Consider the following 17,026-nt stretch of genomic DNA (forward strand, 5'->3'; position numbering starts at 1 on the left):
AGAATGGTGTCACTTTTGGGTATTTTCTGTCATATTGACCCCCCAAACTCACTTTAAAATGTGAGGTGGTCCCCAAAAAAATGGTGTTGTAAATTTTGTTGTAAAAATGAGAAATCCGCTGGTCAACTTTTAACCCTTATAACTTCCTAAAAAAAAAAAATTATGCTTCCAAAATTGTGCAGATGTAAACTAGACATGTTGGAAATATTATTTATTAACTATTTTGTGCGATATCACTCTCTGATTTAAGGGCATAAAAATTAAAAGTTTGAAAATTGCAAAATTTTCTACATTTTTGCCAAATTTCGATTTTTTTTTTAACAAATAAGTTCATATCTAAGAAATTTTACCACCATCATGAAGTACAATATGGCACAAGAAAACAATGTCAGAATCAGCAGGATCCGTTGAAGCGTTCTAGAGTTATGACCTCATAAAGTGACACTGGACAGAATTGAAAAAATTGGCCCGGTCACGAACGCAAAAACAGGCTCGGGTGCGAAGGGGTTAAGAAAGGTATTCTTCAAAGATGTATTTGTATTATGAGTAAGTCTAATCCTGGCTGAGGGGGACAATTTAATGAATAAAAGCAAATTCTAAAGAGTGGATGTGAGCAACACATTCCGCAGCTCATACAGTATTCCACACAATGTATTGCCAACGGTTAGTTGTGATTTTCTGCTGCCAGCAAAAATGACAGATTATAGCTGGAACTATATGACATATTGCAGTGCATGGTGCTATTAACCAGGGAGGTGACAAGTGTCTAACATAAAGGTGTACCCAAACATCTGGAGCGCTGACTGGCAGAAAATGTGTCCGTGCATCATCAGTGTGATTATATGACTCATCAGGATGTAGATTGAAGCCACAGCGGAATAATAATGTCATCATTTTCATTCAAATTATACCAAGAAAGTAGATTAGTTTCATGTCATGGTCAAAAGCCAATATTACAGACTTAACCATTCTGAATACCGAAAAGATCTCAACATCTTAAGTGAACGCCTTGCAAAGTTAGAAGACTGCTGTAAAATCGAAGAAAAACTCTAGAAGAAAATATTTATCACAAGACATTTCACGCTATAAAGCTACATAAACTGTTAGGGTCCATCACAAATTATTTAGATTTGTTTATTATTCTAGTACCAGCCACGTAGATGAGATTTGAACATGTTTGACCCCAAAAATGAGAGGTAAAATCCATGGGTTAGACCAAACTTTAGTCCACAGTTTTGTTTGGATACCAGACCTCTATCTCTCTCGCTCTCTCGGAACTCCGAACACTAAAGCGAAGTTCCGGGAGAATTCTGTGTTCGGAGTTCAGCACCGGCCACCTCTTGTCCGATACGAATCCCGAACCTTAATGTTCGGGTTCGCTCATCTCTAATCTTAACAAGTTGCAATACAAAAGAAGCTGCCATTAATTCTGCTCAATGAACTAAGGGTCCCGTTACACATAGCGATGCTCCAGCGATCCCGACAACGATATGACCTGGTAAGGATCGCTGGTGCGTCACTGCATGGTAGCTAGTAAGATGTCAAACAGGCAGATCTACTCAACTACGCAGCAACGATATGGTGATCCATATAACGACCTCGGTGGTCATTGGGACCTTGTCACACAGCAGCTATTCTGATGACTCAGACCTCGATAGGCGCGAGTTCTGAGTCGCCAACGAGGTCGTTCGTCGTTGTTATGGCGTCAAATACAGTGATGCATGCTAGCCAGCGGGACACCAATGATCAAAAAATGGCCTAGGACATTCGAGCACAATCAGCGATATTGCAGTGGAGGGGCCGGTCGCCGCTATGTGTCACACATAGCGAGATCGCTGGTGAGGTCGCTGTTGCGTCACAAAACCTGTGATGTTTCAGCGATCTCGCTAACGATCTCGCTATGTGTGAAGAACCCTTAAGACCTTGGTCAAGAGTCTTTTGCTGAGCACAGATTTGTCCAAGAGCTGACATATAGCTAAGGGCTTAGTGACATTCTCACCACTACGACCCATGAATAGATCTAAAATCACTTAATTAACACATTAGTAACTAATACTTATAAACATACGGTATATAAACTTATGGACATGCACATAATTCTATTTTACTAAGCATAGTGAAATAAAGTATTGCCCTATTGCCCTCTGAGATTTACCTGGAGATACTTTTTGGATGTGTTCACACAGCTTTTTGATGAGTTTTGGAGCAGAAACTCTCAAAAACCGCAATTTTGGATTGGAGAATTTCTGCCCCCAAAAAATTAAATTGAAGGAACTATTTAGAAATCTGTATGCTCTGAAAAGCACAAAGGAAGCAAAAAAAAATAATTCTATGTTTGGCCGGAGTGATAGAAATAACTGTAATTTAAAGGTGGCACATTACAAAGAGTGGAACTTATAGTGGGCTCGGGATTGACAAAGTGAGCTCTCCGAGTACGATGATAATCGATATACTGTAGGGTGAATTTCTGTTTTTCTATGGATTGATTACAAGCCCAGCATAAAGCCCTCGCTCTGTTGTTACAGGACCAGGGCGGTGCCTGCAGATTTAACACTTTAGACGGTAACCTGTCGGAGGGTTTTGTGTTCTCGGTTGCTTTGTGGCACGGCTTCCTTTGATGGTAGGCTGTTAGCAGGGATGTCGGCGCTTGCTTTTATTTGCCGGTATATGTTGAAGCACAATGATATGTGAGGAGATCTGAGCTGCTAGCTTTGGCCACTACTGAACGTTTGCGAGGATCCTTACGTCTGCCGCTCGTGTATGTGTAAACACCACACTCGGGGAGCCATGTTTTCTAACGAAGGTCTATTTATATTTTCAAATAAATTATTGGATAACATGAAAGTAATATCTAGTATCTTTATTTATCTCTCCATGGGTGGGGTTCAAATTTTCACAACAGGTTCCCTGTTGTGCGCGGGAATCCACGCCTCTTTTTAGACCACACCTCTTTATCAGACCACACCCATTTACACGCCTTTTCTTCAATCATAAACTCAAAGTATAGTAAACCAAAAATATTGTCTGCAAAAAATATAGTAGATATCATACAGCGATAACTCTCTCACTACAGATAATGTGGCAGATTTTACCTGCAGTCCTATGTAACCCCACGGATAATACTATTGTAACACTCACAGTACAGATACTGCAGTAAATGTTACCTGCAGTCCTGTGTAACAATGTAACACCACATATAGCACTGTAATAACTCTCTTCGTAAATACACTGTAGTAGATGTTACCTGTAGTCCTATGTAACACCAAAGATTACACTGTGGTAACGCTTTCAGTACATATACTGTAGTAGATGTTACCTGCAGTCCCATGTAACACCACAGATAACAAAGTGATACATCTCTCAATGCAGATACTGTAGTAGATGTTACCTACAATCCTATATAGGATCACAGTGATAAATCTCTGAGTACAAATAATGTAGTAGATGTCACCTGCAGTCCTATGTAGCATCACAGATAACACAGTGATGCTTCTCTCAGGACAGATACTGTAGTAGATGTCATCTGTAATCCTATGTAACACCAAAGATAACACACTGTTAACTCTCTGAGTACAGATATTGTAGTCGATGTCACCTGCAGCCCTATGTAACACCATAGTTGACAAGAGTGATAACTCTCTCAGTAAAGATACTGTAGTAGATGTTACCTGAAGTCCTATGTAACACCACAGATAAAACTGTAATAACTCACTCTGTAAAGATACTGCAATAGATATTCCCTGCAGTCCCATGTAACAACACATGTAAAGTAGCCCAGTGATAACGCTCTCAATACAGATACTGTAGTAGATGTTACCTAAAGTCCTATGTAACACTACAGATAACACAGTGATAACTCTCTCAGTACAGCTAATGTAGCAAATGTTACCTGCAGTCCCATGTAACACCACATGTAATCCAGTGATAACTCTCTCAGTAAAGATATTGTAGTAGATGTCACCTGTAGTCCTATGTATCACCACAGATAACACAGTGATAACTCTCTAAATACAGATATTGCAGTAGATATCATCTGAAGTCTTTTGTAATACCACAGATAAAACTGTAATGACTCTCTCCGTAAAGATACTGTAGTAGATATTAACTGCAGTCCCATGTAACACCACATATAACCCAGTGATAAGTCTCTCTGTACAGATACTGTAGTAGATGTTTCCTGAAGTCCTATGTAACTCTACAGATAACACAGTGATAACCATCTCAGTACAGATACTGTAGTAGATGTTACCTGCAGTCCCATGTAACACCACAAATTCAGTACAGTCATTACTGGTCAGTATAGTGGGATGAGTGAGACTGCTATGTAATCTCAGGCTCTCTCCTCCTTAGTGAGCAGCACTCAACTATTGTTTTTGATAGGGGTGATGCCACTAATGTTTCTTCACATGCCTTCGCTAATTAGTATTTATTAGTTACTTCCCTGACATGTTTACATTATCTACATCTAATTTAGGACTTCTATCCCAGTACAGTATGAATATCTCTTTAAAGGGGATCTCTCACCATATTTTTGCTACCTAATCTGAGAGCAGCATAATGTAGCGGCAGAGACCCTGACTCTAGTGATGCATCACTTATTGGGTTGATTACTGTAGCTTTTATTAAATCACTGTTTTATCAGGAGGAGGTTATCACTAGAAAACTACTTGGCCTACTGCAAAGTCCAGTCACACCCTCATCACTGATTGACTGCTTTTTGCCTATGCAAAGGTGCTATCAATCATGTGGGCGGGGTTATACAGGGCTCAGCTTTCAGAGAACTGCTAGAGCTGCAGCTGATAAAACTGCAGAAACCGCAATAAAGTAAGTGACATATCTCTAGAATCAGGATCTCTGCCCCTACATTATACTGCTCTCAGATGGAGTAGCAAACAACTAGTGACAGATTTCTTTTAAGAAATTCTAGTGTGTATATATATATATATATATATACATGCTTTTTTAATAATCATAAAGAATATACAGGCTTATAGATTTCCCAATTTTCCTTGTCTCTATTTTATTTCCTAAGTTCGACTTGATTTTAAAATTCACTTTCTTATGTGTCTAATATAAAATTGCAAATCTGTTCTTTTTCTATCATCACTGTTTCAGACAGCTCCATTCACGTGTTATCATCTTTTCAGATGTCTCTGATCTTTACGCATTAATCAGATCTCAAACTGAGAGGCGTCAATTGTGCTTTTGTTTTTGCTGAAAAGTAACTGCTTAAAATAACCTCAGTCTGGAGCAAACGTAATATGACGGCATTTAGATTGTTTTCTCTGGATTTATTGGTTGTATTCCAGGGTGTAGATTGGATGTATTAGGGATTTATCTATAGGGGTGCACAGGTAGCTCGGGTCACACCTGAGCCCTGGTGCTTGAGGGGCCCAGAGGCAATGCAACATTATAGGAAGACATAGAGTAGGTTTTGGATTGGGGCATAGGAGCTTCACATTTTATTTCTGTTGCTGATGACTGATTGTGATGATGATGATGACCATTATTATAACCAAAATGATGACTTGTCTAACTTCTCTTAGTTGCGATCCGGCCATGATCAAACAAAAAGATTAGAAGACTCTATTCCAAATCTTGCTGTGGAGCTCCTGAGTGTTTATTATTATCACCTTACGCAAATTCCCTGAAAGCTAAAATGTAGAACCTTTCGATAATTTTCAATAATCTGCAGCACTGAGCTCCCATATATTCATAGCCATTGAAAGGTAACAGTAGAAAATAAGTCTGAAATTTCTGAACTTAAAGGAGTTTTCACAATATAGCAAGATAAGGAATGACTAGCTGCTGGGGTGGACACAGACAGAAGAGGGTCACGGTACAAGAACAGGCCAATAATGTGTCTGTGACTGAAGTGATTTGCTGCACTGGCAGTAGGATTGGGGTCTCCTTACCTCTTGGACCCCTTATTTTGCCGCAGATGTTGCAACAATGACATATCCACCCTTGACTTGCTGATCGCTGGGTGTTTGACTGCTTGGACCCTCTGGGTCCCGGGAATTGGGCACTGGAACCTCCGGAACCAAGCTCTAAGGTGCCCTTGTCTTGAATGCAGTGTGCATGGTCTACAGCCTCTCCATTAATTGTCTATGGGACTTTCTATGGGACTGCCAAAGCCAAGTACCATATTCAGCTGTTTCCACCATTCCCATTGACAAGGAAAAGCGCAGAAGCCAAGCAGGAGATCTCTACTGAAAACAGAACTACCTTCTCACGGTTCCCGAACAGTATTCTTGGGATAGCTTAGAGTCCCAGAGGTCATACCCCAAGAAATCAGCAAAATATCCCCTAGTATATTAAAAAGGGGATAACTGGATATTTTAGAAAAAAAACCCTATTAATAACATTATTAATGATAGGAAGCATGGGTCCTGGTGACAATCACTGAGAAGAAAATTTCCCACCTTTTAAACCCTCCTTCTAGTAATGAGATAATAGGACGTGGTCTTGGCATTGTAGTAGAAGGACCCCCTCAATTATTCAGAGTTGCAAGTTGCTAATAAAAATTGTCCCTCAGTTGGATCAGTTTGGTCACCTTTTGACCAACCATTCCTTTGCTTAGTTTATGTTTAATTTTTCATGTATGACCAGTTGAAACTGAAAGCTGAGGATTTTCAGAGGACAATCCCACTGCAATTAATAAAAAAACAGCTTAATTGTTAATAAGGGGTTAATGTGAGACAACCTTTTTGATTGAAAACTGTCTTTTCTTTGCTGGTATTATTGAATACATAAAAATGTCTCATATATAAGCAATGTTCATTTCATTATTTTCTTTTATTATTTTAATGAAATTACTTTTTTTGCAATTTGATATAAACCTGTTTTTTTTTTATTTTTTCTTTGCAGAGGAAATATTTAAAACTCACATTGCCCACTGGTGGGCTCTAGATGGCGCCAGACTAGCATATACAACAATCAATGATACCAAAGTCCCCACTATGGAAATCCCTGTGTATACAGGATCAATCTACCCAACGGTGAAAAACTATCATTATCCAAAGGTAAGATACATGTCAGATTTCAATGTCTGCAATAAAACTGAATATCTGAATACATATCTATTTATCTATTTTATATTTAGATCATGATTACAGCTATACCAATTAGGTTTTGTTTTTTTAAATCAACTTCACAAGAACTGGTGTCTATTATCAAATCTTTGAGGCCAAAAGCTGTATCTAAACTTGGGTCCACTAGAATACACTTTGATAATAGTCCACTCCTGGTACATTGTCTGCTTTCCCTTTGCAGTGTGGGGGACCCTACACCATTTTTTAGGGTCCCCTATGTTTAATAACCAGCAAAGGCAAATCAGAGAGCTGTGAGCTAATTTTAATAGGCAAGGAAGGTCCATGGTTATTAGCCCCTTCCCAGCATAATGAGACCAGCTCACAGCTGTCTGCTCTCCCTTAGCTGGTTATTAAAAAATAGGGAGGATGCCATTTTTTTCAATTATTTATTTATTAGCTAAATACATGTACAGCAAACTGCACAAACAAAACACTGATTATATATCTCACATCTATCAATCTATCTATCTATTTTAAATCAACTTCACAAGAATTGCTGTCTACTATCAAACCTTTGAGTCCAAAAACTGTACCTAAATGTGTAGTACATAGACCCTGATTCATCATTACTGGCAACTTTCTTGCCAGTCTTCATAAGGTGGTGAGTTGGAGTCAGACTCTCCTGATTCATAAAGAGGCACATGCCTGTTAATGATTCAGGAGCATATGATGAGTGACATGCACCTCGTCACAAATCTTACTCTAGTCCCCTGACAGGAGTAAGATTTCTGGCATAAGGAATGCTATAGCTTGTCACAAATTAGATGAGCTGTGGTGTCACACCCTCACCGCGCCTCCCATCCCTCCCTAGCTATGCCTATTTTTCAGAACTGGGAAAAACTGATGTGAAAATGCCAAGAGTTGCATACATTTTTGTGCAACCACGAGCTTTGCAAAAGTTTTGCAACTTTTCAAAGCAATTTATACCAGAATTGTGGCAAAATTGTTTTGATGAATCAAGGCCAATATGTCTGAATTCTGTCAGTATAAATAAAAAAATAAATAAAAATATGTAAAAACAAATTAGAACTTTCTTCTTGTTATCTACAGTTAAGCATTATTACAAAGGGCACAGACTTTCTGATATTTGTGTAAAAAAAAGTGCAGTCTGATTGGGGTTACTTTGCGTAAAATAAAAGATAAATAATATATATTTTTTATTTTGTCAGAAGCACTATATTAAAATAGTGTTATAAACCTAATTGCCCAGTATAAACATAAAATGATTATATATTGGAATTACTGATTTCAAAAAATGACAGCCATCCTACCATCATTTTGCTCGATTCACATGAAGTGGATTGCCCAAAGTTTTGATTCGCTTGAATCCACAGTTTGCAAAATTGTAAATGAATTCCATTTGTTTAGATTCGAATCCCTCATCTCTACTGCTGCATTATTTCCTTAGAATATGTCAAAAAAACAAATGTCTTCCAGCTGATAAGCATGAAATAACAAAGCCTCCCCTCGTCCCTCTTTACTATGACATAGTCACTGACACGCAGCATGTATTTTGCTTACAAGACTTTCATACATTTACATTGATGTGTAGAACACCAGTCCCTGGGTGGCTTGTGCATGAGACACATCTGTCGGTAAGAGATGTGAGCAGCAGTTATGTGTAGCGGTGTGAAGAGCTGGGAGGTTCAGTGTCATAAACTCACAGTACAGCGAGATGGATCATTCACAAGCTTCTATTGCTGCTGCATCACAAAAAACGTCATTTGGAAAGACCTTCAAAAAGTTTGTATTAAGTGTGTTTGAGAAAATGCTCAATCAGCTCCTGTACATCTCTTCACAGTAGAACATATATTGCTGAGCGGTGGGAATCTATCGGACATAGACTGTTGATATGCTATAGATGTAGTTGATGGAACAACCCTGCTAAAGGAGATAAATTCCAAACATGATTCATCTCCTATCCAAAGGATAACAGCTAACTGCTCAATTGCTGGGGGTCTGGCCCCTGAGATCTCTACTGATCCCGAAAACCGGTGCTGTGAAGAGCCAGATGTGGTTGATTTTCTCACCTCCCTCCATCTATTCATTCTTAAAGGAAGTATCGAAGACCATTGAAGTCCAGCGCTTGACTATCTCCGGTAATCCCATAGAGAATGAATGGAGGAGGTGCATATGATTGACCACTACTCCATCCACCTGGGGCTCTTTAGAGAACCATTCTCTCAATCAGTGGGGGTCCCAATGAATAGGCAATACATTCTGTACAACCCCTTTAAATTTGTTCCGGCCTTTTGGTGCCAACAATTCAGTTAGTCTGGATGAAGGGAGTTCCGTACAGGTTCTTCCCATTAAATAGTAGTAGGAATGGGACCAACCAAGGCTTAGCTGCTTATCTCCAAGGTAGCCATTGCAGCAATGTGTGTTGCATCTGTGGTATGTATAGGCTTTTGACTTCTTTGTAAACCTAATCATATTCACATGGAGTATTTTTACTTGGCTTTTGAAGTAAGTTCTGCTCTAAAATCCACAGCTTGAAACACTCTTTGAATAAAACTTCTTATTCATGTCAATGGGTAAAATAAGAAGTGACATGTCATTTCCTAATTTTTTTTTCTACAATGTGGATTTCAAATCTGTAAATGGAAAAATCCATCATGTAAACATAAGAGTTTGCCGAATATACATACAGCTCATCCATATATATGGGATATTTTGCTGGTGAGATATATGTAAGAAATGGTGCTAACACAGGATTTATGTGGACACTACGAGCACTGAGTTTTCTAGCAGGTGTTTCATACATATATTCATTTCCTACCATGTATAATGAAGCCATGTTTCTTCCCGTTTGGCCCATCTATCTGAAGTCTGGTTGGCATTGTACACACTGTACACTCAGATTTAATGCATTTGAAATGATAAAAGCATAAACTTTATGATTGTTCGGTATTTCATGTTTTAGGCTGGCTTTGAGAATCCAGTTGTCACCTTACATGTTGTTAACTTGAATGGGCCGCTTCACCACGTGGAAATGACACCCCCTGATGATCAAAGAATGAGGTACAGTAGACTGGACAACTGCTCACTTCATAGAGAATATGTGTCCTTTTCATTCATATTCTGACTTACATCAAAGAACCGGAAAGCAAGAAAGTAGAACATGTTCTTCAAGGATATTAATAATATTGGGTAACATAAACCTCAGTGATGCAAAAAACTGCACTGATTGTATGATTCTGGTAGAGCAATAAGTGTCTTGATCCTCTATTTACACAGGAACATACAGTATACTGTGTATATATTGGTCATATTCCTCCTGCACATTGCAGATTAAGCCCATATAACTCTTACATTGCCAGCAGGACAACTCTATATATGCTATCCAAGAGCAATTATCTAACTCAGTGATCCAGCGTACATTCTGCAAACTGTGACAAGGTCTGAATTCTAGAGGATGAAATTGACTACCACTGTATGGCCATACATTTTTAGGTACATTATATGTATGTATGTATGTATATATACAGTATATCATCCTATTATCTGTATTAATGTAGAAGAGGCACTTGTTGTGCAAGGTAACCACATTGAATAAATATAGAAGTACTACTTTAAAACACGAGCAGCACAGATCAGACACTGACTAGGTTATTGCAGGCGTCTGATTTACTCTGAAACTCTCAGGGCTTTTAGAGAAAATATACCATGAAAAACAATGACTGGGAATTAAGGCACCCATTTTTCAAATCTTTTACTCCAGAATTCTGGGATAAAACATTTTGAAAAGCCGCAAAAGTTTTGTGCAACTTCCCATTGCGCAAAAATTTAGCGAATTTTGGCATTTTCCTGCTAGTTTGAAGCAAATGTGACAAAATGGGTGTAGCTGGGAAGGAGCTGGAGTGGGACAGGGACATGGCCATATCCAATTTGTCAAATTCACCAAGAGAGCTGGTGTTTTGCATGCCAGATATGCTAATCCTGGATTGGGTCAGAGGGAGAATGGACTGGAGAAAGACAAAGCACAAGTAGGGACTTATCTGGGTAACAATGTTAAAAGAATTGCACAATTGTGCTCACCTGGTGGGGTTGTGTGCACAAAACCACTGATAACGCTTGAGGCTGCTGCAGACCCTCAAGGAGATGAAAGTGTAGGTAGTGGAGAAACAAATAGGTTAATTCTGCGCTGATCTGTAGAAAGGATAAAGGATGCCAATTATCAACGTGTTTTGAAGTATTCAACTTCTTCAGGATTACCTCTTCTATCAATTGCTATCTGCATCGGTGCATACATAGGTGGAGGAGAATGCCATACGTGTGCTGTCCATGATTTTCACAGAGCCGTTGAATTTATGGGTAATTTTGATCAATATATCGGACCAAAAATGGACATGTCGCCGTCATTTTTTGGGAACCACTCGATTCTCAAAAAACCCACGGACATGTGAAAAGCCCAATAGATTATAATCTGTACGTATTCGATCAATGAAAAACACAGAACATGTACATGTCTCACAAACTTCTGAATGAGGCCCAAGGCCAGGCTCGGGCAGTAGTACTTCATGGTTCATATCTGGACCACAATGCCTTGACTGACTAGGCACACATAAAGTTGTGAGTTCAGATCAGGAAATGCTTTAAATTGTATAAAAGAACGATAACAGCAATTACTCACTCTCCCTGGTTTCTGCGACGGCTGTCTGCAGCTGCTCCGGTTTCAATGTTTTGGCTGCAGCAGTGATGTCATGTCAACAGCGGGCATCACCACTGTAACCAATCACTGACTGAGTAGTGTATGCCTTCTGCCTCTGCAGAGCTGCTACTGTAGATAAGGAGATTAGATTGAGTTAGGATGAGAACTAGTTAAGGCAATAGGCGATTTGTGAGTAGGAGGGGCCAGTGTAATGTTAGTTGAGGCACTTCCTGGGGTGAGTTAGTTAGAGTGGGATGAAGAACAGTGAGGTTGTTGCAGGAACAAGTTTAAGAGGAACCCAGCAGTCCAGGGCCTTGGGGCTGAAAGTCACTTTCCTTAAAGTGGGCAACCCCTTTAGGCTATGTGCACACGCTGCGGATTCTGCTGCAGATCTGCAGCGTTTCTGGTCCTGCGGCTCCGCAGCAGTTCCTGCTGCGTTGTCCAGTACCATTGTTTTCAATGGTCAAACCAAAAACGCTGTGCACATGCTGCGGATTTTTCTGCGAGGATTTGCTGCGGGTTACAATCCGCAGCATGTCAATTCTTTGTGCGGATTCCGCTGCGGTTTCACACCTTCTCCATTGTGAGGTGTGAAACCGCAGGGCTAATCCGCAGGTAAACCGCAGGACTTTTTACAAATCCGCGGGGACAAATCCGCAGCTCTCCAAACTACATGTGCACATAGCCTAAAGAAATTCAGCCTGATATCTAACAGACAGCTCTGGAAAGTTTTGATAAATGAGCCCAATGTAAATAACACTGCTCAACAAATTTTCATGATTTCTTTGTAAATGCATTCTAATGAGATTCTTTCCATTTCTATGACTATAAAAGAACAGAATATTACCATATCGCTAAATCATTAAAAATAGGAGTTGTGAGGCAATGAAATTAATGGAATACACAATTGCAAGATGAAATTTGCAAAAACCTTTCACACATTTTTATTTATTTTATTGCAATTTCAAGATGGGCTCTTTCTCTTGACCTGCCGCTTGTAATGTAGCTGGGAAGCGTCTCTCTTGATTGTCCAGTAGTATTCTGCCCCATTGAAAATAAAACATAGAAAAAAACACATATTTGATATCGCTGCATTCAGAAATGTCCACTCTATCCAAATATAAAGTAAATTCATCCTACAGGTAAGCAGTATAATGAGAAAAAAAATTGGAACACCAGAATTACCTTTTTTTGTTGTTTTTTTTGGCCGCCACAGCAATCAAGGAAAGTTTGATGTCAAATACTTGAACCCATTACTTTCTTGTTACATAATCTTTACAAAGTTTTTCATTAGTCCTAGTTTGATGTGTAGTGGAGAGAGTAAAATTTTCTTAGAATCAACCAATGGTTCATTTTGTAAATTTTTTGTACCAGGCTGAAGTGTTTTTCTCCCCGGATATTGTCAGCCTAATATGAAAAAATGTCTTTGCTTCCTTACATTTGCTGCATTACAATTCTCCACGATCAACACTTATAAAATAAAAACTAGAGCAAATTCTCAATTTTACCAGTCATTTTCATTTTTAGTAGCATCAAATCTACTTTATAAGAATAAGCTACATTTGTTCAATTTACAATTTTGTAGTTGAGCAGTGAATTAGAGCACTAATTACTCAAGTTGACGTTGGAACACATAAGCCGAGTCGACCGATTATGTATTTCTAAGTATATTGCATAGTCAGGGACATCAGAAGTAAACCAGCCTTTTGTTCAATGAGCTTCATGACTGTCTGACGGCACAACCTGAATCATTCTTTCCAGATCAATTTCTTTGCGTTGTCATTTTATTATTTATGAGCATTACATAAAGAAATATCCCTATGTAAGATATAGAACAGCCATCCGTCATACCCAAGCTGAGATTAAAATGACATTTATGATGACCACATTTAAGTATAGTTGACTGCTTGAATGAGCTCCGAAAATCAAAATCACCTTCAGTTTTGGCCTTGGACTGGAAGGAAAGCACAAAAATAAATAGAATTAAAAAATAAATAAATCACAAAAATTGAAAACCTTAATAAAAAAAAAAACACTCCGTATATAATATAAGAGGCACTCCTGATCAAATGCAAAAATAAAGTGTATTATGTTCCACAAATTTGGGCTACATCTTGATAAAAGCTAAGAAATTGCGGAAAGTCACATCTTTGTGGATTATGATTTACTTTTGCATTTGATCTGGGGTGCTGCCTTGCTCTTAAAGGGGTTATCCACGACAAGGAAAACACCTTTTTGAATTCAATCTTTGGCCTGGACAAAATGAAAAAACTTCACTTCCCGTGCCGGCACTGTTCCAGCGACATCAGCAGTCATGGTCCCGGAGCTCTCTTGTTGTGTTGTTACATGTGGTGCCCTGTGCCCAGTTAGCGCTGACGTCACTATCCCCACCTTTGTTCGGATTGAACATGAAGAGGAAGTCTGCAGCTGATCTTTGACTTCCTCTTCATGTTCAGTCTGTATGAAGGCGAGGACAGTGACACCGGTTCTGATTGGGTGCTGGCGTCACGTGTCACAACAATGCATGAGAGCATCGGGACTACGAGTGCTGATACCGTGGGAAAGGCGTCAGCACGGGAGATGAGTATAGGTTTTTTCATTTTTTTCGAGGCCTAACAGTTAGTTAAAGAAGGGTTTATCCTAGGAGTGGATAACCCCTTTTAATGTTGGACTTCCTATTGGTTGGGACACTTATCCGTCAGAGGGTGGTGAAACCCCATCACATAAGCAAAACATGTTGCTCCACTCACTAGTTATTAAAAAAGATTAAACAATCAGAAAAATATACAAATTATATGAAGCGTAACATAAAGTAGTATACAGTGTATACATATAATGGCACTTGAAATAAACAATACTTCCTTTCTGGGATATCGGGCATTGCTGACTGAAGAAATAGTCGCTCTGGGGTTTTTTCTATAAAATTGAATGGATCTACAACATCACAATGATATAACATTGTTATGAGAATGATGCCCATACACACAATGAAGAAGACTCTGAACACCAAACTCACTTTATTGTAATGATTGGTGAAAAGTAAGAAAATGGAGATCAGCTGATCTCCATTTTCTTACTTTTCACCAATCATTACAATAAAGTGAGTTTGGTGTTCAGAGTCTTCTTCATTGTATGTATGGGCACAGTCACATTTCCCTATGGACTACTGTGTCTGCCGTGTCTGTAGTGAAATTTTTCCTATTGAGTCACATACAAGTGAATAGTACAAATTGTGGTACCAGGCACAGATACCCATAGGAACAAACCACTGTTTCTGTGTAACAATACCAGCTAGACGGAGCAACTCAGTCACTTCACTGGACTTCTTCATTGTTTATACAGGCACGGCCGCTTCTCCATACAGGAGACTGTCCCTGGTACTTCAGCTTTTCCCATTCAGTCTCCTACAGGTGAATAGTACAATCTGTGATACCAGGCACATCTGCCTATAGGAATGATCATTGTTTCTTGTAAACAATAAAGGGCACTCAATGGTCGAAGTAGCCCCTTAGACTCTTCGTAATGTTTGATTTATGAGAAGGATCACAAAACAAAATCAACTGAGCAATTGTGGCCATTTTTTCTATATCATCTCTGACTCCGGTACAGCAAAATTGGCTTTTTTTGGTAGCCGTATGAGCACAAGACATGTATTTGCTGCATCAAAATGGTGCCTGATGCATCCCGTAGAATATATTGTCAGCCATAGTAATTGGCCCCAATTTTCCCAGATAATTAATCACATGGTCGTAAATTCCCTTGAAAGCGATATTTCCATCTAAGATGGGTAAAATTGCACAGTGCTTGTAAAAACAAGCAACATTGCAATTGCTAGATATTAAAATTCTTCTCCGTTCTCAAGATCTGAGTCTTTTTTATATTATTGTTTATGGTTTACTATCTAATTGGTGCTGCAGTCTAGCAACGATGGCTGAACATGAACATTGATGAGCTTGTAAGAGCTGCTCTGAAGCTGGGTGGGGTCACTAGAGCATACAGTTAGCTCCTGCGATGCTGCAGAGGCAAAGCTGGCTCACAAACCGGCTATCGGGCTATCAGCACAAAAATGCTGCTGGAGTGATCTGTCAATCAAACAAGAAGGGACCTCCCCCAACTGGAAAAGAGAAGGGCGTTCCAGCTCCTAGGAGCTGGAACGCCCTTCTCTTTTCCAGTTGATACGTCAAGTCCGTACAAGGTTCCGTGCTCCAGTGGTGGTTGGTGAGCTGGCTAGGACTTATTGCCCATTTAATTTCTCTTTTCTTTTACCTCCCCCCACCGACCCAGTAAGGAAGAACTGGGGGAGTCATCTTAGGACAAATGTTTTAGTTAATTTTTTATTTTGGAGTTGAATATCATTTATATATAAAGACGAAGATTGCCACATCCTCACATGTAACACAGCTCCTTCTCTCTGCATATATTCAGACACAGAATATCTTCACACTTTCTATATACAGCAACATGTCCCACCTTATTTATTGGGATTTTGCATGACAAGACTCATTACTGCAGATATCCAGAGCGTCTCGTCTATAGCATGAAGTCATATGGCATTTTTATTAGATTTTGCGTCATTTCATTTTTGTTTATTTATATTACTTTCAATCGAGAAAACTGTGCTTTCCACGCTAAAAGCAGCAGTAAATTAGACGACAATATATCTGTGATCATACGCTGCAAGCCAAGTTGTGACCTATATTAGAATGTATCAGAGCTGTTTAATAAGTTATTTATTTATTCTATTTTATGTATTTTTTCGGCTTCCAGGGAACCAGTGAATGTTTTTTTTTTCTGCACTGAAAAAAATTCTAATTTATGATAAGCAGTGCATTTCAATTACTAAATCAGTTCTTCGGGTCCACTTAATGCCTTCCATTCACACTCATTACAGTAAAATACGGGTCAGCGGCGGTCTCATTCAATTGAAATGTACATATATTCATTAAGGCTGCACCATTTTCCTCTCCGTTCTTTAAATGGGAAAGTGAAATTAATCAATTCAGACTGAAATCTTCAGAGGGCACCGAGTCTGACAGCTGAATTCTCCCGACAACTTAAGCAGAGAGGCTTAGACATTGCTTTGCACTTGTGTAAGGGAAACTGTTCTCATGAAAATGCAGCATCAGTGTGACGAGGCATTTATTTAATTCCGTATGTAGTTTAGTCAAGGCAGTTTCATTGTATATTTGCATATATTTATATGACTGGAGCCTGCCGGTAACAAAATTGTCTAAAAAAAATGCTAATATCTATGGATGACTGATGCTAACCAAACTTATTT

At 39.1% G+C, this 17,026-nt stretch overlaps 1 protein-coding gene across 3 annotated transcripts in view; it reads left to right on the top strand.

Moving 5' to 3' along the window:
• The window catches only part of DPP6 (dipeptidyl peptidase like 6), a 1,805,197-nt gene that overhangs the window by 1,634,059 nt on the left and 154,112 nt on the right, over positions 1–17,026 (top strand). For all 3 annotated transcript variants that reach the window (XM_073581572.1, XM_073581570.1, XM_073581571.1), the window contains exons 9-10: positions 6,871–7,025; positions 10,018–10,115. In XM_073581572.1, coding sequence (XP_073437673.1) covers positions 6,871–7,025; positions 10,018–10,115 — 253 coding nt within the window. The remainder of the gene's footprint in view (positions 1–6,870; positions 7,026–10,017; positions 10,116–17,026) is intronic.

The sequence above is a fragment of the Dendrobates tinctorius genome, unplaced genomic scaffold, assembly GCF_039654945.1.
Source record: "Dendrobates tinctorius isolate UK_male_01 unplaced genomic scaffold, ASM3965494v1 ptg000070l, whole genome shotgun sequence".
In the NCBI taxonomy this organism is placed as follows: Eukaryota; Metazoa; Chordata; class Amphibia; order Anura; family Dendrobatidae; genus Dendrobates; species Dendrobates tinctorius.